At 51.1% G+C, this 27,959-nt stretch overlaps 1 protein-coding gene across 1 annotated transcript; it reads right to left on the bottom strand.

Moving 5' to 3' along the window:
* Nucleotides 1–27: 27 nt before the first annotated feature.
* On the bottom strand, nucleotides 28–27,959 carry LOC131210219 (insulin gene enhancer protein isl-1). Its single transcript, XM_058203431.1, has 9 exons — nucleotides 27,829–27,959; nucleotides 27,466–27,479; nucleotides 7,703–7,892; nucleotides 7,502–7,632; nucleotides 7,211–7,432; nucleotides 3,174–3,294; nucleotides 1,957–2,119; nucleotides 1,671–1,883; nucleotides 28–225 (listed from the first exon to the last, which is right to left on the bottom strand). Exons 1-9 carry the CDS (start codon nucleotides 27,957–27,959, stop codon nucleotides 28–30), a joined length of 1,383 nt encoding a protein of 460 aa, XP_058059414.1.

The following is a 27,959-nucleotide window of genomic DNA, read 5'->3' as shown; positions in this document are numbered from 1 at the left end:
TGCTGCTCCACGATCGTCCACCGGACTTTAGGGGCTGCCTTGCATACTGTCGTCACTCTCCAGGTACGTGACGTACGAGTCCGTACTGTCCGGGTGGTGGTGCCCGCTGAGATCCATGTGCGAGCCTAGCGGCGGTCCTTGGCCCGGGCCTCCGGGCATTGGCGGCATGCCGCCGGGGCCACCGCCCGGTCCACCTGCGCCATTGCCAACGTCATATCCATGCATCTGTGAAGGAAATGGAGAAAATGGAGCGATTAAGCCGAGATATCTATACGACAAGTAGGCTACCAAAGGGTCCTAGTTCTAGAGCTCCGACCATTGTGCAACATTGTAACATCCGGCCCGCGAACCGGAGAATCAAGAAATAGCGAAATAATACCACATAAATTACGGATCATTGAAAACAACATAAAATAATCGAGACCGGGGTGCCTGTGTAATGCAAAATCTTGTATAATCGCCCGATTTAGCGACGTCCATCGTGCGAGTGCCATCTATGCGCCTGCACCGCATATGCAATCCGCCGACGATGGGCCCCCGAACGGGTAAGGATGAGCCGATAAAAGAGGAAGGGATTAGAGAGCCAACAGGAACGAACGCGAGTAGATGGCGGCGACGGTTGGAGAATGGGTGCATATTTCATGGTTTCTTATGGCCACGGCATGCCAACACCGTTTCTTCGCCATCGTTTCGCGGCCCCCCCGTTTTTTGTTTCGTGTTTCGCGGGCCACAAAGTTATGCAAACAAAGACAACGAAAAAAAATAACCGCGGCGGAACCGGGCGGAAAAGGCCTTTTTGTTGTCGGTGGGCTTCTTCGCTTCGGACAAAACCACCATTTTGCACGCGGCCTCATTTTGTGTGCGCAAAGTTGTACCTTCATTCGTTCGGGCTCGGGATTTTGTACTAAATCGGTTCTGGAGTAGGGAATTTTGGCTCATTTTAAAGTTGGTGGCACTTAATCAACGGTAGTTAGAGTTCCAACGCTTCAAAGTTAACATTTTGAAGAGTTATATAAAAAACATTAAAATTCTATGCCTTCCCTTTAAAATCTAGGCCGGTCAATAGGAGCATCCTGTAAGCATTGCGTTTCGAATCGGCCTTGAAAAAATCTGAACCTTAAAAATGTCCGCTAATCGTTCTTGGCTTCGTTCTTGGGACTTTTCCGCCCCACTGTGTAAATGAGTGATTTTTTGAAATTCGACTAAAAGCACCTTCGCCGGCGTTTGATGGACCCACGGAAGCCAATATTGCGCCTCCGCTGGTGCAATAAAAGAGCCATAAATTTATTAGTTTGTTCATTAAAGTTAATCAAAATACAGTGGCGTCATGAAGTCATGAAGCAGGGCGCTCACACGCAAGCCAATTTCTCTCGGCACAGATCCTTGCGCCGTGCCCCGTGCGTCATCCGTTTCGAGCTGCCGCATTTTTGGTCCAACCAAACCCAACTTGATTCACGGCCTGACCGATCGTGTCTTGAGGCTACATGCTCCCAGTTCTTAAGACTAATATTCGGCCTGGTCCTCCGGCCACGTGGTAACTAAATACAATAAATTAAGCGAGTGTCACCACTCTCATCTAGCCTCTGCCGGTGGTCACTGGTCAAGTGTCACTTATTTGACCATTTTTTTGACAGGAATCAAAACTCGTCCCCATTAAACGGGCGACTCACCTGATTGACTAAGTGCTGGAACGCGGGCGTGTGCGTGTTGATCGCACCGTTACTGTCGAGGTCGGAGTGCAGCGCAAAGTCGGACAGGGCCTTCCACGGGGGCTGGTAGGCGGTCACCTCCAGACCGTGCAGATTGAGCGGGGAATCGTGCCGCACGGGCGAACTGGCCACCATCGGTATGCCCTGCATGCTGTAGCCCAGCTTGCGGCCTTCCTGTTGGCGGGAGGTCGACGGGACGGAGATGAGAAACAGGGCCGTGAGCTACGGTTTTAGGGGACCGTCTTACCTTCTCCTGCTGCATCTGCAGCTTCATCTGGATCGTCTTCTTCTTGTCCTTGCAGCGCTTGTTCTGGAACCAGACCCGTATGACCCGCGGTGACAGACCGGTCATCTCGACCAGCTGCTCCTTCATCAGTGCGTCCGGCCGCGGGTTCGCGTTGTAGCAGGTGCTGCGGAGAGGGCGGGAAAGAAGAACGGCCAGTTCAGTGGGGGGAGCGGCGACGGGGGCACTGCATGTATGTTGCATAAAGTGTGCATCGAGCGTGACACGCGACACGGCCTTTCGAGCGCAAACACCGTCTGCCGCGGCGCCGCCACCACTGCAGCTTATGCTAATCATTTGCACAATTTGTATTTTGCTTGGCGTGTGCCGCGTATGTGTGCGATACTAATTGGAGATAATTCACGGACCGTGCGCGGTCAGAGCGGCGCCAAGCGGCATGTCTCAAGAGCCACGTCCAGTCGATCGAATGGATGGCATAAAATTTGCACAAAACTCCTGCCGTCGTGCCGTGTTTGCGTTGCGTTGCTTCAAGACGCTGTTTGTGTTAGGTGAAGCCACAACCACACATACTGGCTTCTATTGTGCCACTGAGCGACAAAAGAAAATGGCACCAATGGGCTTCTGGTGGCGCGGAAAATTGCAGTTCGATTTAATAGAACTCAATGTTGAACAAAACATAAAACTAACTTCCGACAATTCTACGGATCTTGCGGTACGATTGGCCAAACGGTAGAAATTATAAAAAGGCTTAAAGGATCGTACTGGAAGGAAAGTAGTCATCAATCAAGCTGGTGATTGGTTAAAAGGTCCATTATGTCCAAACCGCTATCGCTCGGCCCTATTAAAATGGCACGCACTGGCGGATCGTTTCGTTTTGAGCACCTCCCATCATCATCATCGTAAAATTTGGCGGCTCATTTCGGGTAAAAGTTGCTGACGATCCTAAACCCCAATTGGACCGATTGGAGCCGGGGCCGGCGAATGATCACGCACGGGGTGGCCATAACGGGTGGGTACCGCCATCATCATCAGGGGTGTAATCGTCAGCATAATTTTGCAAAGTGCACCTCCACCCGTGTGTGTCTGGGAATGGGAGCAGTGCGTATCACATTTCACGAACCGAACCGACCGCCGAGGCTAAACGGCGGCCATTACAATTGGCCGCCAGCGCCGGTGGCGATCGCCGGCACTTTCACGGCCGACCACGATTATCTACTTACCGGAGCGTGTGCAGCTGTTTCTCGTTCAGCACTGTCCGCACCCGCGTCGGCTTCCCGTCCGACGGTCCGGATGGTCCTTTGCCGCGCAAACTTTTATGAGATCCCGACTCGCTGCCCGAATCTAGACCGGTCGGCGGAAGAAAGAAAGCACGTTTCGGGGTTAGAACGCGGGTATGTGTGGCGCGGGCATTATAACCGAACATTAATGGAAAATGGGGCCCCTTTATTGGAACATGGAATGGTGGTTATTGATGCGTCGAGTACTGCTTTCTGTAAAATAATCCAAACCATGGTTGGTGAATTGATAAGTCGCGGAACTAACGGGGCTTATATTAAATGCTAACCCTCCAGCAAAGGCAAAAGCAATTCAAAAGGCAGGGAATTCGCAGGATCAAGTCCTTCCAATGGGACTAGTATTGAAACTAAAGTAGAGAGTCAGTGGAGTAACTGTAGGTACCTCTTCTCGGGGACTGAAGATAAATTTGGGAGTTAAGGATACCTCTTAATCTTAAATCTTAAAGGTCTTAGTAAGAGGGGTAGAATTTTTCAACGACCATCCTGGGAATTATTAACCGATGTATGATGGTGCCTTAAACTGCATTGAATGAAATAAAAAATGGAATAGAAATTGAAAAGTAATTTCCAAGCAACCCCGTGAATACCTTAAATTCACCTAAGCCTTGATCTACCGGAAGCTGTTATTTCGTAGGCTTCGCAAGTGACTCGTTTGCTCAACGAAGATACTTTCTGAGACGAATCACCGTGCAGCAAACCGTGCCGTTTGTCCGGTGCCCCCATCCGCCGATCCGATCGGATGCCACTGACGTAGTTGATTAAATTCGTGTCAATATCACCCGGTGCATACGCGCGTACCGTGCATCCTTCCCCACGCGCCCACCGTTTCGGTTGACCGCGCACTCTTGCTCCCAGTCCCAGTCCCAGTCCCAGTCCCCCGTGCTGTTGCCGTGCCGTGTTCCGACGCCCTAACACTCGCGGGTACGCCGGCTCCCACAGCAACTCTTTCTTCGCGAAACCACGATTACATCTATTATTATTATTTCTCGTGTTTTATTGATTTGCCGCCGACGCGCCGGCCGAGTCAATAGCCGGCGGCGGGGTGGGCCGAGTTGCCCGGGCCCGGGCAGCGGCCTCCAAAGGCAACATGCCGCCGCCCAATCCCGGTGCGATCATCAGTACCGATAATTATCAATACACGCCTAATTACAGGCCGTCCCGCGGTGGCTCCGAAATCGAACCGAAATCGGAAACCCAAACTCTCTTCCCCACCCCAGGCTGCGGGCGGCTTCTCGGGCTGGCCGCTGGCGGGGCCGCAGTTTCTCCAAACATTTTCGACCGATAGTTAAGTACTTCTTCGGGTGGTGCGGCCGACCGGCCACGGCCTGGTTCGATTGCAAACGCACCCACATTATGGGTGCGCGGGACGGGTGTGGTCTCGGCCCGAGGTCCGATGTTGTAGTAGTAGTTGCTGTTGTTGCTTTTCTGTTGCTGTTGCTATTTATTGTTTCTTTGCGCGTACCGCTGGCCGTCGTTTCGCGCTGCATCGTGGGAGGAAAGTGGTGGCAGCGGAGGCGGGTTCCTTTGAAAGGCCTACCCGGTGCTGGGGCCCAAAATTGGAACATTTGTACATTCGCGGTCGGGCCACGTTGAGGTCGGGCAGTATTTTATGTTCACGTTTTGTGTTCCGCTTTGTTCTTGGCTCAGATCGGCGGCCTCCCTTGTGGCGGCGGCCGTGGGGAGATCGGTACTCCTTTTTCGGGGTGTTCAAAGGGCACCAAAAGGCCACGGCCAGCGGGGCTTTGGGAGGCGCGGGGCAGCTTAATAGGCAGCCCCTTCTTTTCACCCCGAGAACGGGGTTCTAATTGGGGGATGCTGCGTAGGGTTTCGGTTTACGGGGCTTTGGTGGGTTTTGGGAGCTCGGGAAAGGTCCTTCCAGTTTGGATAGAGCGAAGAAAGGTTCGTTTAATAATAAACAATTGTGCTGTCAAGCTAATAGAAGATTTAAAGACAACAAAACGAACATTTTGAACCTGGAGAGAGGCATTTTTGGAATTCAAATGGACCCAGTTTAGTTGATAATAAATAAAAAACGGAAACAATAAGGACGAAACAGATACCTGGATGAGATTCTCTCTCTTGAAATAATCTCTTGAAATCAGCTTTAATAAATGATTGGAAAATTATGGAGTCCCGAACTAAACTGGGGTCGCATGTTCAGATGACCAGAATAAAAAAAAGCTTGACTGATAAAAACTCAAAACAGCTCTGTTGAACCTATAACTCGATTTCAAACCCAAACGAAATCGCATCAAAAATCTGGCCATCATTTCACTGCGTTAGACCATAAAGAAGAGAGCTGTTCCCCGTTCCGATTAGGGGTCCGCGAAGTGGCTGGTAGTGCCCACCAATTATTATCGTCACCGAAGCATTCCGACAACACGGCGCACCACTTCCTGCGGCGTGAGTCAAGCGAGATTTGCGCCGACCGCCTTCGGCGAGCGAATTTTGTGGCAATTTTATCGACGTTTATCGATAACGGATATTGGGAGTTCGCGAACCGCAAACGATGGCGACGGCGGCGGCGGCGGCAGCGAAACAGAGAAAGCCACTCGACCTCGACGCGGCGTCACAAAACACTGCGCCAGACCACACAAAAACTGAGCCACAACACAATCCTTTGATGTGGTGCCGGCCGAAAGCCGGCCACCATCAAACGGGCCCCGAGGAACCCGAAAAGAAAACGGCGGGACAAGATTGTCCTATGTCGACGTCGTGTGTCGGGAATGTTGACACAGTCCCGGAACATAAGTGGGTACAAGCTGATATTGGGCCGGTGCCCACGGTGACACGGAGGCCGAAGGACAACTCCCGGGCCGCAGAGTTGTCGAGGGCGCACGCGGGCAAACATCGGCATCGGTGGGGGTTTGTTAACCGACCGATCGGCGGGGATCTCGACCCCTCCCTCGCTCAAGTGGATTGCACACGGGATGTCCGGGTTGTCCGCGTCCGGAGCGCGTCCGATGGCGCACGGGGCCCGATGTTTACTCATACCATGCACTTGACCATGCCGCCAAACCTTTGCCCTACGGTGCGTCTCTAGTTTTTTGGACTCTTGGTTATTGAAACTAGTGAACAGGTGCGCATCGTCGTGTCCGGGAACGATTGGGAACCATTGGCTTTGGAACAGTCTTTGAGCATTTCAGGAGAAACCCGTGCGGCACAATGTTATTTTCATTACATCAACATTATAACACATGGACTGAAAAGTACCGGGCCTAACCCATAAATAGCGCTAGCATTTTATTGTGTTCATGGCTTTTTCAGTTAGAACCAACTATGAAAAGAAAGCTGTTAAAATTCAAAGCTGTGTTTTAATTTTACACTGCTTTTTCATGGGGAAAAACAACGTTCAAACGGGGCAATGACTTGCTTGTAAATTACCTGACAAGGCATCAAAAGAACGTGTTGGCTTTATATTGCAGAACCAATAGACTGCGAGAAAGCTCTGTTCAAAAGTGCCTGCCCCTTTTACTCACTGTTGACAAAAACCAAGAACATTTTGATGATTCTGACCACTGTTTGGCCATGTTTAGACGTATCAAACCGGAATTTTTGCTCTCGATATGTGACAATGGACGAAACACCAATCGAAACGATCGTCATCTGAGTGGAGAGCAACTGGTGAACCTCGTCCAAAGCGCCCGAAATAACAGCGATCGCCTGAAAAGGTTATTACCTCGGTATTTTGGGATTTGAGTAATATTCATCGACTATTTTGAGAAGGGCAATACCATCAACATTGAATATTGAAGCATTTGAAGGCTTAATTTGCAAGGAAGTCAATTGAAATCAATGTCAATTCGAATTGCTGCTGACTGAGGCCTGTTCTGAGGCCCAACTAGAACCAACGCGTTTTTCTTCTTGGGTTCGGGACTGTTTACGCCATGAACGACCAGTATGGATTCGGAGAGATAAGGACCCGAGGTTTGAACAGTAAAAATGAGTCCAACATCGCTCACCTGACATCGATCCCAGCTCGCTCGAGTGATTGTTATTGCTTAGGCTGCTGTTGTTGTTGTTGTTGGTGCTGCTGATATTGTTGTTGTTGGCGTTGGCGTTGCCGCTGATGTTGTTGTTGGGCTCGACGCCCGGTATGAGGCCATTCTGTGACGTTTTCTCCAGGTGATCGTGATCCTCCTTGCAGTACAGCGATCCGCCGTCCCGGAGCGCAAACTCATCCCCTGCAGCGGAGAAACAGTACAGTGAGCGGGCGGGTGGTTCCGGGGTGCACCAGATTCCGGACAACTTACCTGGTATTAGTTGGCGGGCGCAGGCTGAACAGCGAAAGCATTCTATGTGGTAGATTTTCGTTTTGGCGCGCATCACGAAATCGTTCTTGCTGAACGAGCTACCGCACTTATCACATTTGGTACCGAATAATCTGTTTTTGGAAAGCCAGGATTGGAGGTCAGTCAGGATCAGTGGGGGTCGGCGACCGGGTGCTCCCTTACCTAACGTAGTCCCGCTTGCAGTAGGTCTTGCCATCCCGCACGAAACAGGTACAGCTTTCGTCCAGGAACTGGCGACACTCCTGGCACTTGAGGCAGGCCGCGTGCCACTCGAGGTCCGGGGCCACACGCAGGATGTACTGGTCGTGGATCTGCCCACCGCATCCGACGCAAAGCGAGAGGCGCTCCTTTTCTGTCGGGAGAAAAATGGAAAAAGGACGTTCGACATTAGCCTTAGCGTGGCGCTTGGGTTGGGGTCAATCGTGTGCGAGGTAATAAAAGGCAAAATTTTTCGAATAGAAGTGCGCAGAATATTGTGCAATGGTCACAGTATTGTCAGCTTGCGAAAATAAATTAAATTACTGTGCTAATCCCTGAACTACACTCGATGGCCCCAATATGGGCTTTAAAATGGGTGCAACAAATATTGAATTTAAATCAAGAACTTAAATTTCCTGAGAGCGTTCTCTTTCCATCTCTCTCTCTCTCTCTCTCGTGGTATGTCAGCGTGTCATTAAAGCCTTAAAAGTTTCATTACAAGGATAATGCTTTGGCGTTTTTGCGTATCGCAGCGAAGGACGCAAAGAAGAGAAACACCCACACAAACACACACGCCAACTGTGATTTTTTCTTCCTCCTTGCGGATTGTTGTTTCATTTTTCGCTGCTGTTTGTTATTTATTAACCCGTTATTAAACACCAACACAACGAAGCGCACACTCTGACTCTTATATACTTCGCAACGGAACGAACACAGTGGGCGGAGCTACGCTGCGTTGCCGACATAGCACACAAACACATACATATATAGAACTATACACCGAAGATACACATACACATACACGTGCTGAAGTTGTATGCCAAAAAAATCGCTGCGAAAATGCGCTTTTCCATCTTTGCACAAAACACACAATTTTGATGGATTTGTTTCGGGTTTTGTTGTCACGTTTTTTTTTCTTTCGCTGGCTAAATCCAATCATCGTACACGCACACCAACACACCGGCTGGTGGTTTATGTACTTCACGTGTTCTGTGTTCTTATATGGCCTTTTTTGGCAAATTCTTTCGGAGCCTCCTTTTGTTGCTGCTATTGTTGCTCCGCGCGTCCTTCAAAATCCGCGGTGTGATTGAACTGTAATTACTCTCTCTCTCTCTCTCTGACTGACTCTCTCACTTTCCATCGCACTCTCTCTCCCGCGTGCGTCGTTTTCGGAAAATTTTCGTTTCCATTTCGTCGTAAATTTTCGATACCTTTTTCCTCGGGGCGGCCCCCGGGTGCGGGTCGTTTTTCCTCCTTTTATCTTTATGGCGGAAAACACTTAAGGCAGCGGCGCGGCGGCAGCGGACAAAATGGAGGGCTACTTTTCCCGGGGGCACACCCGATGGTATTTCCCTGCCCAACCCGAGTCTGGTCGGCGTAGGAAAATGTTGCGCTTCAAGTGGAAAGGGAGGACTCCGGGACTTCCGGCCCGCCAGGCCGCTCCTACGCGCGGTGTAAGCGCCTACTTATGCTGTGCCGTGACAGAATCGGTACGCATCGGGGCATTAATATCTGAAGCGTATTTATGGTACTTTACGGAAACCGGACCCGGGTGGCAAGATGTTGGGGAACTGGTGCGGTTTGGTTCTGGTTGGACGGTTGCGCCTCCATTTAACTTTTGGCAAACAGCGGTCGTCGGTTTGATTTTTCCGGCTGGAACGATGAACGAACGATTCGAACTTTGCGCCTAGCTTTTCAATACCGCCCCGGATTTACGGTGGCTGGCGAACCTTTACGGTGAAGCCAAATTTAAATTGAAAAGTCTTAGCATCAACACAAGTTTTTACACCGTCTGATGATTTTCTGTGTTTGTTGGCAAAACCGAATTACGGTGCGATAACAATAAACGCCGCAAAAGCATTGTGGCTTCGAACACCAAATGGGTAAAATTATTCAAACAAGTCTCACCAACTTACTCGAAACTCAAGTGAAAAAGTTACGCATTGACGAGTGTTTGCAAACCGAACCCAAGCCCGCGGCAGAAGTTGTTCAAAAAAGTTTCCAAATTAAGCCAAAAACGCACAAAAGCGGACCGGGAAAAGAATCGGAGGATCGGAAGCTGCTGTCGGGTTCCCGCTGCAGCTCGCGCCGATATCTAGCGAAGGAAGCTCCGATCCTTTTTGCTTGCAGATAAGATAACCCTCGAACACAGCTTTCGGTCGCCGTTCCGACCCGAAAGAAGGGGACCAACAACTTTGAACTCCGCAGAGTGTTGGGGCGGACATCTTGGGGACTGTCCGTCCGCCGAGGAGCTCGAACTTCCAAGCTCGTGGTGATTTATTTTCGTGACAACGGCACGGCACGCAATCGTTTCGACCATGAAGCAATAGAAGGCAACGAAATAGGTCACTTTCGTGCACACACAAAAAAAAAACACACAGAAGAGGTGCTTTAATTATCGGGCGCATCAAACGGCCCACAGGCCGTTGATACGTTTGAATCATTCGTTTAATTGCTGTCCGTTTAAAGTAGGGTACTGACGCCCAAAAAAGTGGTGGACAAACCCATCATAAAAGCCGACGCCGACCACCATTCCATTCCAAGCCACGTGCTGATGTTTTAATACAACATTTACATTTGCTCTGCTTTTTATCATCGCGTTAGAGAGAGAGCGTTGCGGTGGGTTTGCATTGGCCCCAAAGGCCCCGTTTGTGGCCCCATTTTATTTTTTTCGGGAACCGATCGAGCCCAGGTGTTGCGTATTTATTTTCGCGCGCTGTGCCGTGGTCTCTGGCCAGGCCAATTATACGACCAACAGCCAGTTTTGCTCTACTTAGGGGCCGCAATTTCGCTGTTTTGTGTGACGTGGCGGTCGTGGGTTACAGACGCGTTAAAGGATGCGTTTTTTTGCGGGATTGGGATCAACTCTATCGCTCGTCGTCTCGGGGCGTAATCAACACACGTCGCGTTCCTGTGGCGTTGACGATGAATTATTCAATAAGGCCTAAAAGCGAAAAAACCTGCGAAAGAAAAGTGGACATGCAAAGCGAGGTTGATGGTCGGCACTCGGTGACAAGTTCGGTGCCGCCCTGAATCCTGAACGCCTTTCCTTTAAAGTTTTGCCGCTCGCTCTGTGTGTGCCTGTACGGTGGCCAGGACTTGGTCCAGGGCCCGTCTAAACCTTGCCGGAGCATGCATTTTAAATGAGGCTTCTTCCGTGGGTTTTTTTTCTTTGCCACCGAAAGGTTGATGGTTCGTGGTCGCGGAAATTCGCGGCCCAAACCGCAAGCGCTCTGTTTGGGACATTTGCATACACGGCGGTGGAAACGTTTTAAGGTCCTTTTCCATTATGTGGTCTGTGGATTGCTCGGTGTACTAGAAATCGATTGGAATGTACTAAGCGATCGAAATTGAATGACTTCGAATGGACCACCGAGTTGATTTTCCCCATCATTTAAGGCTCTGCTTGAGGATCTGCCTTAAATATCCTTCGTGGATAGGAATCTTTGACCGATTAAAATAAACGTTTGAAATGATTGTTTGGCCCAAGAAATTAACCATTCTTCTCTCAAAGTTCGTCCAGCGCATAGAATCAATGGAATTGGAAGTCACTAAATATTTTCAATAAATATTCAACATTCGGGACATTAACATGGGACCCAAAAGCAAGGAAATATGATGGCCGCGAATTAGAATAAACACGCCGAATCCTGTGCCGTGCCGGATCGTTAAAGGGGTTGGACCTATCGCTATCCTCCGCCCAGATCCTGCGCGGGGACGGCGAGGACAGACGTGCGCAGCCCCCCACGACATCGCATCGCACGCGCGGACACTTTTATGGTGATTAATTCTGGTCATTTCTTGCACTACCCCTTGCACCACCCAGGGAAGGTGGCAAAAATGTCAACTTGGGGAGAGGATAGGTGGCCACCACCACGCAATCGCACCGCACCGCGTTACAGGTGTTCCACCTTCGGGGTCCGATAAGCGTAATGTATTTTTTTTTGCGTTTATTAGTTTTTTGGCTCGTGTTCAGCGTGCAAAAACTCAACCTAAACTGACGCGAGACGCGAGAGGAAGTGTCTTCGGCGGTGGCCTAGCACCTTGTCTAGCAGGCCAAGGTGATAAACTCCAAAACAGGTATCTTGTTAGGTTAATTTGAGAAAGTGTTTCTGTTTCGACCGCCGACCGTTGGTGGTTCGTCGCCTGGAACGTCGCAGAGTTCTCGGTGGGCTCATTTGGAACGGGCATTGTGATTCCTTTTCTTTTTTTGTTTCCCGTTACCGTCTGACGGAGCCGGGCTCGCGGGTCGCTTTTATGACGTCTTTATGATCACTTTTTTATGGTCCCTAGACGTGGACTGGCGCGGCGCTCTGATGGCGTCGGCCCCGGCCGGCTGGCTGGCAGCAAGTGCGCCACGCCGAAGAGACGGAGTTTTGTTTTTATCATCCCAAATCTTCTGTTTGGAAGATTGTGTGTTTATAGACTCCTAGTGTAGGCTGGTCCTGACCACCTGGCCAGCCAGGCCGCCAAGGGACTCACGTCCCGCGTCAAAAGTACGCGTGATGTAAGGAGCTCCCTGGGCCTGGGTTGATCGTCGCAAATAGTTCCGTACGTGGGGATCTCCTGGCTCCCCATACCGGGACCGGCGCGGATCGCAGATAAACCCCGTGTATGTATCGTGCTTGTAACCGTTTGTTGTTGTCCCTCCGGCAGTCGGCAGTGTTTATCTAGTTTATTACGGCTTGACTGGCCCCGGCCGATCCGGCGGAGTCGGAGTCAGAGAGTCGGGCCGCCGTATGGCGGTCGGTCTCGCGGTTTTGTCTCCGACGTGTAACGAAGAAACGGAGAAGGAAGCGGAAGAAATCCCAAGAAGCCGGAGCCTAGCCAGTGTCCCGGAGCCAGCCAACAGCATCCCGCATGGCACGCATAAATATGTTTGTTTGGTTTGGCTTCCAAACGCCGAGGCGCCGTCATGGTCATCGATAACTAGCCGGGAGGGTTCTCCAGGGTCCGTCGGATATGCATCGATGCACTTCTTGCCGTGCGCCCTACGTCTAGTTTCTTGTGCCCGTCGATCGGTTCAAGGAAGGGGAAAGTCGGGGCCCCAGGCTCCACCGTTCGCCCGCCGAGATGCTAATGACGCCGACGAAGATGATGGTGATGATCACCCATCGGTGATTACGCCGCGGACCGCGCGGTGGGCGCGCGGTGACGATGGACGGGATGGACACCTACCAAAAATGTGTCATCGCCCATCAGGGGAATCGATTTGAATATGGTTAGCGTCTTCCATCCGGAGGTCACGTTCTAGCGATGGTCGAAGACGACGACAACGACGTCAGCTTAAATCATTCCGCTCGTTTTTGGTGGTTTAACGGGTGATAAAAATGGTGGCAGATAGGATAGGATAGGATAGGGTGGGCCCCGCTATCGGAGCGGAATGGGCCCACTCTACAAATCGTTATGAGCAATTATCGGTTACACGTCGAACATTAATGTTGAGCATTCTGAACCGAGGACCGAATGGACCGAGTTATCGCGTTCTTCGCGTTAGCTGGCTGGCTGGCATCTTGATTCCTAAAGCCTGACGTCCTCGCCCGGCACTAGAATGCGAAACCGGAGTTGACCTAACAGTAAAGTACAGAACCCACAACAGGATTTTGGTCCGACGAAGGAAGAGCTCTATAATCTCCCGAAAACATTGTCACACCGAAACCCGTTTCTCGAAGCCTGGCGCCAGCACTAATCGTGTCAAATAACATTCCCTTTTGTCTGTGCCTGTTGACCTGCAGTCGTTTTTGGGAACGGCCGTGCTGACCCGTGAAGATTGGGCCCTCATCTTGGGTCTTGGGTTACGTCTCGTTCGTTCAGCGAAGGAGTGGTTGTAATTCGGAGTCAGTAATCGTACAATGGACACCCAATCATCCACAGCAACAACAATCTGTCGCGCAGTGACACATCGAAAGAGTCGGACGTCGGCTGGAACCCGGTGACAGGCGCGAGTTGCGATTTTCTTGGTGCCACCGTCAGCACAACAAACAATCTTCCAACAATCCGTAGTTGTTGTTGTCAATCGAAACGGCGCCATGCCGTGCTGGGAAAAGAGAAAGAAAAACGGCCAAACGGTCTCGGGTCCTAGGAGCAACATTTCGGACCGAATCGGAGAGGGTTCAAAATCGGGTCGGCGTTTATCGCACCGAAGAGCGAGACGTTCCCCGCGCGCTGGGGGTGCTGTGTGTTGCCCAGACCCGCCGGTTTAATGGTTTAATAATTTGGTATAAATTATGCTTATTTGCCGAGGGCGCATGGTGGTGTGCGCGCGGTTTATGGTCATCCATAAATCATCGGAACTGCCGACCGCGCAGAGGGCAGCAGAGAAATCTGGATCGGCGGCAGAAGGAAAAGTTCTTGCAGAAAACCAAAAAAAAAAGGGAAGGAATGGCAGCAAACTAATCTATTAGACCACAAGTGGAACACAAGTTGATCAGCCAACAATTTATGGGCCACCGAGCCACTGGCCACTGGGCGGTTTCGAATGAAGACCGAGCTGCCGAACTGCATCCATTCGGCCGGACCGCCGTCCTTTGATGTGTGCCCTCTAGTAACTTGTAACGGAAGAAACTGTTGAGCTCGCGGCTTGACATTCGAGACGCTCGCGGCTAGCAATTTGTGTCAAAAAAATAATAAAACAAACAATCGCCGAGCAGAGAAAAAGGTGCGAAATTAATTAAATTCCTCGTCGGCCGCCAGCCAGGCCGGACATGCATTGTGCATTTCACGCACGCACCACCCCAAAGGTGTCGGCAGTTTAACAATGTTTTGCTGAATAAATTACAACACACAACCACTGCCGGGGGTTCGCGGAATTAACTCATCCTAAATGGTGTGTCAGCCAACAAACCGGGCACAAAAGCCGCCCACCACATGTGTTGCGAGAGATCAAAGCGTATATTGCAGTGTGTGCAGCAATCACCCTGTCCCGGTGCATGATGCAATCGCCCGCCCCGAGAGCGATCCTCCGGGTGCTCCTCGGGTGACCTCTTGGATAGAAACAAAAAACCTATCTCTACCTCAGTTCAGCCGGGTCCGATCCGATCATCAAAGGCGCGATCGGCTTGCTCGGTGCCCGCCGATCGTAAGTTGACGGTAAAATATTGACCAAAGACTTCTGGCTCTGGCTTTGACTTTATCGGCCGCCGAGTCGAGCCTGCCTTGGGTGAGTGTAAAAAGGGAAAGGAGTCCGGACCGGATCTCGACCGACCAACAGGGAATCCTTTCTGCACCGGCCACGCACGATTGGACCATCGATCGGAGTGGAGTGCCAGCGTTTCTGGCACACGAGTTCCCCAGGTGTTGCGGTAAAAATCGGCAGGACATTCGATGTGTTGCCAAACATCCTCCTTCACACAACTTCCTTTTGGTCCAATCTGTGCGCCCAAACGTACTCTGGTACCAATCGGTAACACATCGATGGATCAGCATAAAATAGTCAATTCAGACCGATTGTTGTCCTTGAATGCTTTGAGGCTTCAGCCGCCGGAGAGGTTAGCTGCCGGCAATTATTTATCCATTCCTAGAATAGTTTTATGCAGCTTGTCTATGAAAATATTCATAAGGGATCTATATGAAGATTATGACCAAGTTGGGAATGATGTTGAAACTGTCTGGATTACGCTACGCTAAGGTTCTGGTCCTTGTTCCAAGGAAACTTACTAATGTTTCTACTTTCATCAGATTAAAACGAAACTTTTACTTAATGTTGGCCGTACCCGGAAGAATGTCTAATGAGGTGTCTTTTCGCTTCAAACACAACACTTTGAAGATTCAGCTAAATTTAGACCTCAAAAGACCACTCTCATATTTAGAAGATTCAGCTAACTTCACAAGGATTGCCAAGGACACACTAAATTCTAGTTCTGAATGGACTCGTTAGATCTCGGTCATATGTCAACTGAAGAGCACTAGAGCTGCTCAAAGGTTCGCTAGACAACGAGGACGGTATCGCTAGCTGCTCAGCTGTGACTCTTGTCCCTCTGAGTGTCCTCCAGGCTCCGAGAGGAACTATCCCATTTTTTGTTGCGGCTTCACCGCTGCCTTCATTCACGGTGCGGTGCTCCAAAAACCGGAAGATTTATTTCCCGCCGGCCGCTCGCTCACTCGCTTGCCCATATACAGTTTCGTGCCGATGATGTTCTTGTCACCCGTGTGCGCCCTCCCGTTCCCCTCGCCCAGTTTTTCCCGAACCTCTCGGAGCGAAAGAAAAAAAAAGAAACAGAATGATGGAAGACATTATTCATGCCGCTCCGCGCTCCGCTTTTCATCATCATCATCGGCGGCGGTGTCGGCGGCGGCAGCATCAGCAGCACGCCTTTCCGTCGCCCGATTTCATCCTTTCCCTCGCGCTAATCGCCACCGCCCCTGGCCCCTGGCATTCCAACGTTCTCTCCAACGGCCGGAGGGCCCACGGAGATCAAAGACACTTTTCGGTGTTCGGCTCGTCCTGTTTTATGCCCTCGCCTTATCGGTCGTGGTTGTTCGGTTGTTTCGGTTGCTGGCCGCCCTGCTGCCGCCCTGCCCTGTGCCCACTGTCCGCTGCTTTGCATTTCCAGTTGCGCTCTCGTCCCGACCCGGGGATCGGGGTGCGATAAATAAAACTAGCCCCACCGAAGGCTCGAGAGATCGGGAGAAAAAAACGGCGCGCGATCGTGCAGTGGCCGGTTGTAGCCGTCTTATGCTGCCGCCGGCTTGACTTATGGGACCGGACCCGACCAGGAACCCAGGTCGAACACGACGACGAAGGCGCGGATGACGAAAGCACGATCAACACACGATCACCGGGGCGGTGTTGATATTCGCTAATTTATCTTCGCTACCTTAAGGTCCGCGCTACGCCTTTCGAGCGGCCAGACCGGAGGCGGTGGCGCGGGGCGACGGAGAGGTCACCGTGGCTACGACCACCACCACCAGCACAACACAGGTGGCTTCGGTGGCCGCGGATTCGGTAATGATCGCACGTGCTAATTGGCCGCCCCGGCGCGAACAGCCGCTAAGCGGAACCGCAAACACCGATCCGAACGGACGGACGGCCACCTCCTCACCGGAACCTTGAATGCCGAGCGCTGTGTTCCGCATCTAGAACTTCTGGGCGCGCGAGGCCTCGCGGGGTGATCGGGGTGACAATCGTCACCATTCATCGACCTGCGTGGTGAAGGTGAGTTGTCTTAAGCGCGGGGTTGAACTGTTCCTTCACCATTCCATATTTCCAGAATATCCAGGCCACTCGTTGGCCGGGTGTAGGTGTGCGTGGTATTAAAATTTATAAATTTATCACACCCCCCGGCAGGTGTGAAGAGACGCAAAAACAAAGAAACGCCAAGTGCATCCAACAAACTCACGAAGCGGGAACCCCACAGGAGTCACAGGAGTTGGGGTGCAGTCCACGTAAAGGACGCCACAGTAAAATGAAAGACGGTTCCTCATTGATCGTGGTTAAATCAACATCGAGTAGTAGTTATAGGACTACTGGACTATGGGATGAAGATTTTGCACCGTGACCACAGCTATACGTATTCAACTAAGCGGAGCTCAAATAACTGCTCGAATCTGGAGATCGAGTGGCGATATTCGTGTAGAAATCTTATGGTAATGGTCCCGCTATGGTATGTTATGGTGAGAAGCCTTACACTCAGTCTTTAATCTGGTTTTGAAAATTAATTAGCAATAAAAGAAAAATTCTGATTTTTTCTCCAATTCCGAAAGTATCACTTCCATAAAGGGACTATTTCAACACGATATTGTGACAGCTAAGGCCCCGAAAGAGCCCTCATTCCTTCTAAACTCTCTCAGGCTACTCATCAATTTGAAGAAAAGTGGATGCACAAGTTAAGCACGCGTTGGAACATGCGGAATCCGCAAAACAGCACGGCGCAAAGCGAAGGCCTCCTCCAGCGTTCCATTGTGATCGGGGCAATTAAGGCCCCCCGGCCAATCTGGCCGATGTTGACCACCGACAGTTGATGGAGCGGAAACCCGGAGCGGTGGCCGGCGATCCGCGGTCGATCTTCTCGGGCAACATCAAACATCGTGATCGCGAGCAGCGGAGCATTTGCTTTACTGAGCTTATTTAATGCCTTTCGACCTGGTCCGGTATTTGTCTAATTATAGAGAGGTGCACCACGGCCGGCTTGTGCTCGATTGACTTTTGCACTTTTCCCACCCCGCGGGAAGCCCTCCATGGAATGGGCCACCCTCCTGTGGAAAATTATGATCCCCCGATGGGCCGCTAGTCCTAGCTCTAGCGGCTGGTGTTGCATTAACGTAAAATTTTTCGAGGGCAAGCGCGGACCATCGACGGGCCATTTCGTTTGGGCTTTCGCAGTTGTCGTAAGCCATGGTGGTTTCCACGGATATTTATTGTAATTCGGAGCATGTTCTTTTACTCCACGGGGGGAGGTAAATTAATGTCCACCCTCGCGAGCACGTTACGCCGGAAATAAATATTCTGGTCGAAACTGCTCGAATCCGGAGAACAGTTCAGTCTTTTTAGCCTTGATGGTCTCGTCGATACAGATAGTCTAACCATCACCGAGCGAGCCAGAGACAAGGGATGCCCGAAAAATCCCCGGTAGCCCTGTTTGCTGCCGATCAATATTTTTAAAACGGAAGTGTGAACGGCTGGTTTACACACGAGTGGCTCACCTCGTTAGTTCCACGACGCGCGGCGTGATACAACGAACGGGATTGCATGGGTCCCGAACCCGGCCACCAGCTCGTCAAGTGATCGACCGGCATCAGAAGCGTCCACGTCCGCTGCTTGGACGATCGTCCAGCGGCAAGATTGTAGCCACGACCATCGAAAGGTCGCGCTCGGCCGCGGCCCGCGGTCCCGCGGTTTTGTTTCACCGTTTATACTGCCTTCACACGTCGACATGTTAATTTATGAAAAATGTGACTCTAATAAGAAAAGTATACATAATTTGTTTATAAATCTATAAAACCCGACCACACACAACGCGACGCCGCGAGGTTTGGCACTTGTTCCGAGCGTCTGCGTCGTGGTCCGGCGTCCGGCGCGACAGCGGTTTATTTACTGCGTGGTTTGGAAAGCAACGCGCCTGACTGGCAAAACACGACCGGTGCAATCGATGGTAGAAAACCAAGGGACCCATATTATTTTCGTGTTAATTTGGACTTGGATTCGGGGTACAGGCCTTCAAGGACTCTCGTCGGGGTATTTTAGGCGCGTATTCAACGACGAAGGTACACCGCTTTCTAACCCATCTAGTATTCGCTTCAAACGATTCTTCGCCCGGTCGTCATCGTCGTCGTCGCGTTGCCTCATCGTTGACATCGATCGAGGCGGCTTCAGCGGCCCCAGCACAGAACGGGGTGATGAAGGCTTGACCAGAAGTCACACGCATGTGTGAGCCGTCGTAGATCGTACGCAAGACCGTGCGAGACAACCTCGATCCTCGGTCCAGTTCCTTCTGCCGCTGTCCAGCGCGTGTTTATTGCACCGCGTGCGCGACTTCGGACGAAGGTGACAAATGGTGGTGGTGGCCACCGAACGGCGCACACGGCTGTAAAGACCGCGCCTAGGTCAGGATTAAAATTTGTCTATTTAACCCGCGCCCCAAACCGGACGTAACCGGACCGCTGAGCTCCCCAGAGTTCGATCCCAGGAAACCCGTTTCGGGGACAGAACGCGTAACCGCCGACCGTTATCGTCGCACTTTCGCGTGCTTATCGCATTTCCGCGATTGACAGATTTCGAAACCGATCTTCTAGAACTTCGAAGTCGAAACCGAAAGTCGCCTGTCTTGCTGTGAATTTCCGGCCGCGCGTCCGCGAAACTCAAAGGTTCTTTCGATGCGGTTTCTTTGCCTTTTTGTCTCGTTGACTCTGGCCGCTTTGCGTGAGATTTTGTCCTTTTTGGAGCCTCATTTGCCGCCGCGTTTTGCGCGGAGCTTAATTTGCATTAACATGGCGGCAATTCCTTTGGCCAGTGGCCAGTGTGCTGGCGGCAATGATCAGAGGTTTGCGAAAGCACACACATGCAGGGGCACGCGTGGAGTGGAATTGATGTTGATTCGCGGCCCCGGAACGATCCGCGCAATGAGTAAGAAACAAATCCAGGACTGAGCGAGCTGAGGTGAGCCGTCGAAGCCCAACGTGGCCTCCGGGGGCGACAGGCTTTTTATTGGTTCAGCTCCGAGTTTATTTGTGCAAAATGGACGCGTAATCTCGGAAGGTGATCCGTAAGTCGTTCGCCAACGATGGACGATTGCTGCATCCTTTGTCTTGAAGGAATGGCAATAATTTCAACATTTTTTCAAGGAGTCTTAATTTAAAATCGTGTCGGGGCTTCTCCAGCGTGAAGGTTATCCTGGGGTGTGAGTCCGGAATTCGGTTACATTTTACACTTCACCTACTCCTGCTCATCAACACATAATTATCTAAGTCACGGCGGAAGTGTATGAAAATTACACTTCCCAGACTCCTCCGATAATTATATCGACAGGCAATACTCGATACCGACCGAAGCCCGAAGCTCCAAACTAGATCCGGACCAGACCAAAGGGAGCCTCCTCTTTGGGGCCGCCGCCATCAGACCATTCCTTTCTGCCGGCGAACCGATCACCTCGGATCGCCTTTTCGGCGTTCCGCCGCAATGTGTTATGCTCTCGTTGTTGTTATCGCGCTTGTCGCGCTTTGTGTTCTTCCTGTGGCCGTCGTTTTATCCGCGGATAAAAAGGCGAAACACCGCTCGCCACGGCTCGCAACCGGACCCCGTCTCTAGGGGAGTGATCCAGGGGGAACCTCAAGCCCGCGTGGGGCGACCCCGGGGCTCACCTCTCCCTGCCCGACAAAAGGATCCCCCGAGAGTGACGACAAGGCTTCCCGGGAGGGGAACCGATTGGCACAACTACACGACGACGATGATGCCGATTCTGAGGCCTTTGTATGTACCCGCTGCTGCTGCGGCTGGCGAGCTCGTGAAGTATGAATGTAGCAACAGGAATGTTGGACGTTCAAAAGGACAGCGAGAAAGAGATAGAGAGAGAGAGAGAAAACCCGGGAAGGAACGAAGAGAAAGAGTAAGAATAAACGGCCCAACTCGCGCGAAAGGAGTCGAAACGGAGCCGACCCGAGGAACCACCAACAGGAATCGAAACGATGGTCATCAAATTTACATAAAAAAGCCAAGCGGCATCGGACCTGGACCTGCGCCAGCGCTTGTGTTTGTGCTGTCACGGTCCGCCGGCGGCCGTATTGGTTTTTAATAAATTATTTTGCAAATTTATTTTGAAGTTAATAGAGGAATTTAGGAAATTTATTTTGTTTTATTATCGCCGCGTTGTTGGTTTTTCGCTTTGTCGGTTTCGCCGTTTGGCGGCAGCCTCAGTCGACTTCGAACCGGAGCCGATAGCCGATCGAGGATCGCGGCCAGTCATTGATATTCTTTCGGTGTAGATGTTCTCAGTGCTGGGTGAGTCCTGCCTTTGACTCGGTGCAGAGTTCTTGGTGGAATAGTACTGTACAAAGGGACTGAAGGTCACGAAACACTTTCAAGGGAACAAAGAAAAGTGTACGTGAAGACCCTCCCTATTGCTTTGGATTAAGGCTACCGTAAGACCTCCAACGCAACGGACGCGCTGGTGCAAGTATGTAATGAACCTTTGATCGCGCCTGGAGTCGATCGGATTCACGTCACGTCAGATTAGGGTCCCGCGCAAGCTGGACTGGCGGATCTAAGCCGATGGTTCGATCACCTGGCTAGATGTCTTGCCCACGGGACATGTTTGACGGTCAGTTGACGGGATCTGTCGCTGTCGATTGAAACCGGCCCCTGGGTCCCCGGGAAGCCAGTAGCTGGCAGGCAGGCAGCTAATGTTATCCAATTAGCCGCACACTCTTGTCGTGTTTGTCTGTTGCTGCTGTTCTTGCTGCTCCGGACTGATTGCCCCCCACATATGTTATGATCACCATAAACACACACCGATCGATCGTCCCCGGTGGGACTTTGTAGTGCAACACATTACTTTGTTTTCAAATGCAAAATAACTTCGTTCCAATTCGAATTCGTTCCTAATGTTGAGCCCTCGTAACATTGTTTTCCTAGCTTTATTTCTACAATTTTTTTCAACCAACTTTTTTTGTTGTTAATTAAATGTAAAAGATCATTCACTTTTTCTCTGTACACCAAGTGTTTGACTCTTGACTAATTCTTTACGATAATTAAGGAATTACTCCATTTGAGGGACCTTTCGTAGCTCTAGTATTTCGAAAACAATTGGCGTTTTCAAAAAGAAAAAAAGTTGTCGAAAAATATGATAACAAACACGAATTGAACCACCACGTTTAATAAACCAAGATCGATTAATCCACGTGCGGATGATGCAACGCCAACGGACGCTATTAGTGCGATCCTCTCTGGGGACCGGCCAGACAGAAGTGTAATGGCTGCCACTTTTGTTTATGCAACTCGTAAATCCAAGCCCTGAGTAGCCTATCAAATATACACGACGCGGAAGTGATCGAAAATTCTTCCACCCACCCTGCTGCGGAACAGGAAACGCACATTTCGATCCATCGAAATTGATCGAAAAAAGAACGGAACCGGTGTCCGGTGCTTACACCGGTTGGGTTCCCGTGTAAACAAGGCCGGTGGTGGCCTGGCCGGGAAAAGTTATTTGTTCCGGTGTCCGGGTCACAACAAATGCACCATTTCGGAAACGAATATCCAATTCCAGGACGTCCAATCAGGGCGATGTAAATAAGCTCGCCCGGTGGGGTGGTCCAAAAATTAATGAAAATACTCCGGACATTCCCGCGGCCAGCCAGCCAGCCAGCCAGCGGTGGGGTTCACCTGCAACTTTTCAATTTTTCCGATTGCAGCCCGCCAGCCAGCTTCCGATTCCGACGACGCGCCGATGATCCGTCCCCGGACTCCGGGTGTGAGCGATGAACGTAATCAATTTATTATTTGATTCCCACCCCGGCGGCCCAGCCCGGGACCAATTAGTGATCGGTCGGGTTGGTCGGCCGGGTTGGCCAGTGGGCCAGTCTCGCACACATGCACTCTGTTTGTTTACACTTCGTCGATCGAAAACACCGAAACGGTCGATTTCTCGGGTCCGTTCGGCCGTCAACATGCCGTGCCGGTCCGAGGTCCCGCCAAACGGCTTGCGCGTGTATGTGAAGTTCCCGAGGGTCTGTCCCGTTCCGTGTGTACCCCTGGGAACTTTCTCCGGCGGCCGGACTTTATTCTCCGCGTGCTGTAAGATGAATAATTTCTGGGCGAATGTTGTAATTGAATAAACAACGCAACTCTCTGTGGCTCGTTGCGCTGATCGTCTGCCCAACCCACGGGACGTCTCTGCGAAGCCAGGTGCAGGTGTTGGAAATAATTGGAATATGATTGGAGTTCACGCCGGACCGGGGCAGGATCGGGGACTGGCTGGCATGCCAGCTGCCGCGGTACTTGCCCGATGCTTGTAATGCCGCAGACCGCCGCACCGAATGCAAAACGAGACTAAACTAAAATGGATCATCCGGGTGGTGCCGGAGGTGCTGTGGGAATGGAGATGAGCATCGAAAACCTTCTTGATGCCGTTTGTGGTGGCTGCGGTTTTAATGTTTGTTTGACTTCGGCCTCAGACCCAACAAATAAGTCCATCGACGGGAACGGTTTGCGAACGAACGAAGTTCGAAAGAATATCTGGCAATCTTTGTCGTTTGGAATTTGGTGACCAAAGAGACAATTGACGATTGGGGTGCTAATGAACGCCCTTTCTGTCTGTCTTTTTCGATCTTTTTATCTGTTCACAGCAATACATCAACGGAGCATCCAGAGTTGTTCAATTTAGAGTTAACCTATCATTTAAAACTCTAAATATTTTGATTGCAATATAAAGCATCGGTACATCGTTGCAGTTATTACAGCCATGCGAGAATCGATACAATGTAACAGAATACGCGCGTGGACAGCAAGATTAACTCAGTTGCCCCACATCAAACCAGAAAAGCGACCCAATCTAATCCCTTTCCGCTGTGAAGGGAGTTGATACATCTTACTGGAACCCGCAGTGGCCGGAACACGCTGCGGACCCAGACGAGATCCCTAAGCCCCAGGGTTGACGGAGTGTATGATAAACGACGCGATGGGTCGTAACCGTCGTCGTTGAAGAATTGCCGACTGTCGACGGGTGCGCGCGCGCGCACACTGCGGAAAATTTAACTTCCACACGATCCAACGAAGAAAAAATGAAGAAGAATCCTTGTTATCGGCTACCGGGTAATACAGGTTGGCCGGGTTGGAAAATGGATTCCCTCTGGAGAGTGTGTGCGGCTACGGGAAGCGGGAAAGCCACTATCTTGATCCGAGATCTCCCCGAACTTGCTTGGGCTCGCTGGCCGTGGCCTCGTCGCCGTCGTCGAGGAAGTGTCATGTTAAAAATTGCTGCCGGCCCGCGCCGTTGCCGTTTACTTCGTTCCACCCAGTTGGAGTCGGGCAGTGTGTTTGGTGGGCCCTTGCTTCTTGCCCCGCTTGCGCACTGTAAGCCTCTTATTTATGCTAATCCACATGCATATTCCTCACTAATTCTCTATTTTACTGTTTATTAATCATGCGTATGAATAATTCGTACGGCCGCCGTTTTGGAGGCCGCCATCGTTGGCTGCTCCGGAGGGTTCTGTGCGCTCTCGGTTCTGCCACAGCGTTAAGGTATGTGCGTTGAAAAATTGTAGCAATTTATTCGCCATATGTCTTGTGCGGTGCGGTGTCGGTTGCAATAAACTCGCCCGTCCTTCGCGCGAACAAAAAGGACGAACCGCGAGCCCGGGATCCCGGCACCGGGAGGGCTCCGCGATGAAGTACCCCGAGGACACAACAAAAAAAAAGGTACGCCGAAAATCTATCACACTCGCTCGGAGAGACCACCGCCACATGTGGAAAGCGATGCGCGATCGCGACGTTAGTTACACTACATTAAAAAGCCATAAATTGCGCCATCCGCAGCGCGACACCGGCCCCGAAAGATGCAGGAGATTGTGCAAAACGGACACCCAGGCGGTTTCACCGGAGTCTGAGCCCGGGAATCGCTTCTCGGAAGCTGGCCGGCGGTCGTGGTACGGGCAATTAAATAATTTTCCTTCGCTATCTGCCGCGGCGCGGGTCACGAAAAATCGCGTCTTTGAACTCGCGAAAATCGTTAAAACTCAACCCAATCGGGGAGCTCCGCGGGGCGATCGGACACCCGGCCTCACTAATCAAGCGCGCAATTCCCTGACCGCGTAATGAACACATGGTGGCCAGCGCACGTCGCGGCCCGTCCATCTCCTCTCCATCGTCCCTGTTGAGGGTGAAGGAGAGCAGAGTTCAAACGAAAAAAGGAACGTCGCCGTCATCGTCATCGTCGTGCCGGGTCCAAGGCAGCAAAAAGAAGCCGACCGACGACGACGACGACGACGACGGGGCCCTTTCGTAGATCGTGTGTCTGATCGTAAAATAGTGTGAACTTTATATTCACCTTAAATTATCTGGTCGTTTATCGGGTTTTATGGAGGTTCCTGTTTAGGGGACGGTTCCCATTTCTTCTACGACGAAGACGCCGCCGCCGTCGCTACTTTTATACCGAGCACACCGCGGTGACACCGACATTCCGGGGTTCAGAGGATCCCCACCCATCGGCGGTGATGATGCTGGTGATGAGGAACCGCTTGTCGATCGCTGCTGTAGCTTGACCGGTGGGCCAACATTCGGTGGGTGCTCCGGACTGCTGGCAGTGCTACATTATGATGTACTCGCGCGGTCCTTCGAGTACCACGTAATTGAACCCGGAGACGATGGTGGCATTGTTGGCCGACTTTTATTACGATTTTTCTTCTCCCATTAACGAGACGGAGCAGTTTGAGTAGTTTTTATAGTTCGGGGTTGAAACATCTTTATGCCCGCTGCCCCGGGGTGTGTACTTTGGGGGTCTCCCTTACACGGGCGATTTGAACAACTTAACTAACTACGTTTCGCCACGTCGGTGGCCTTCGAGGCCTTCGAGTTGTCTTAGGCCTTTCAAATGTTGGAACCAGTGCACACAGCGTCGCTTGTACTAAAGATTTTAAATGAAAAATATTTTGATAAACTGTTCTGTTCTTGCATATTAATAATTTTCATCGATCTGATTAAGGTTGATTAAGGATTAAGGGCCAAAAGGATTACAGGAAATCTACTCATCTTTAGGTTAAGGCAAAAATTATTCCGTCCGTATTATTCCGTTTGAAATAATTACAGTAATAAAACGAGTGTGTAGAAGCTTCTACCGATTGGTTTCGACACAATCCTTATCAAAAGTTCTGTCCCGTTTCAATGCAAAACATAACACCATTTGCACAACCGATGGCGCTGTTTTGTAATGTGCTCGGTGTGTGGCTCAACTGGGTACAACCACAGCGAAAAAACGGGAACGAACAACAACAGTGCAGTGTCAGTGATTGACATGTTCAAACAATCACAACAAGACAGATGGAGGAATAAATATTACTCAATAAACGTTCTCGTTGCTCGTTGGAACCTCACTACGCCAGGGTCTCAGAAAACGGGCTCTGCCTCTGTGTATTTTTAAAGCCAAAAAGGTTCAACTACTGCCACGCGGCGTGCTACACATGTTTCGATGTTGCGTGTGTCTCGCGCGCTGTCGCCGAGGTCGGCAGCGAGATTTTCGCCGTTTTCTTTCGAACCGACCGACGGAGAAAACCAGGAAACCAGCGGGGCCGGAAAAGTGCATTTAGAAGTACAGAGCCCACCGCACACACGGTGGGCCATTAAAGTGAGGGGACGGAGGCGGCGAGAGAGAACTAGACCAAACAACGCCAGCCTTGGCTGTGACCGCACCGGGGGTTCCGCTCCATCCCCGGGATCGATGGATTCCATTACGGCTAATGGATGGCGGATGAACCAAAAATCACTCCGATCGTCAATAAAACACTTGCTTCCCTCAGGGCGGCCGGGCTGGCCGATGATGGATGACGCGTCGGATTGTATAACAGCGGGCCATCGTCGCCGTCGCCCTTCCGCGACATGTTTTGATGAGTCGTCCCTCTGCCGAGCCAAGATTGACACTTTCGGGGGGTGCGGGACTCGCACGCGCTCGTCCGCTCGCGTAATGCGTACTTTGTTTATTGGAGATCCACGCCAGCTGTTCCGCCGTGCCGGGCGTAATGGAGCACACCGTCGAAGATCCCGCAGACATCCCGGAGATCAGAAGAAGCGACAGCATGAAATTCTTTCCGTTTTCTATTAGCATAGAACTGGCTGGCTGCCGATAGTCGCTGGTGCCAAAATAGCATCTCGACAGTGTCCGATGGGGGACCGGCAAAGTCCTGAAGAACTTGGCCCGGAGCGAGCGCTATTGCACAGTTTCGCCAACTACCGACGGGATTTGATGCGTGCACCGATCCGGGGGCTCGCCGACCGGTTCGCGGTCAGCGAAGACATTCCTGGCCCACTCCTGGGTGCACCTGATCGCCGAAAAAGGTGTGATGGCGAGGTGTGGGAAACTCCCAAGTGCCAAGGGTGGTACCGGCCGAACTGGAACTGGTATGCCGCGAGAGTGTGGGCCAGTGCGATTTGGGGTTTCCCGGCCGGCAAACGGGCAAAACGGGCTAATTATGCGGCCGATATGCACCGTAATGTTGGGGAGAAAACAGGAGTTAAGTAATGTTAAGCCCATGTAAGTAGTCTATTAAGCATTTCGGGCGGACAGGAGGCGAACGGTCCCACCATTCGCTTATTACGTCTTCCCTTTCGATATAAAAATATTTAATCGGGATTAAAAAATAGATAACATATTCATAACCTTGTTCACGTATAAAATACACGGCTGAACATAATTTTGCTTAAAGCTAACTCATACAAATTCATTGCTCGAAAAGTTAATGATGAGAACAGTAGCTATAATGCCGATAAAGAAGATCCTCTAATTGTAGATTGACAAACTGTTTTGAAGCTTAATTCTTCATCAAATGTTCAAGAATTAGCCTAGCTAATGGTCCTCGATGTAATGCAATAGTTAAACTCCAGCATCCAGCACAGTAACAATGCTGGCCAATTTTTGGGAGGAAGCGGACACTTACTTGGGTGGATGTTTGGCCCATGGCAACCGCTACTGTCCAGCGGGTCCAGGTGATGGTTCATAACCAGCGACGGCTGCACCAGGCCACCTCTATGGTTGTGCAAGGGAAGTTGGTGTGCCAATGGGCCACCGATCTCTGCCATTACCAT

This window comes from Anopheles bellator, chromosome 2 (genome assembly GCF_943735745.2).
Source record: "Anopheles bellator chromosome 2, idAnoBellAS_SP24_06.2, whole genome shotgun sequence".
In the NCBI taxonomy this organism is placed as follows: domain Eukaryota; kingdom Metazoa; phylum Arthropoda; class Insecta; order Diptera; family Culicidae; genus Anopheles; species Anopheles bellator.
Note: the sequence above shows the minus strand (reverse complement) of the source record. Positions and strands in the feature narration are given on the sequence as shown.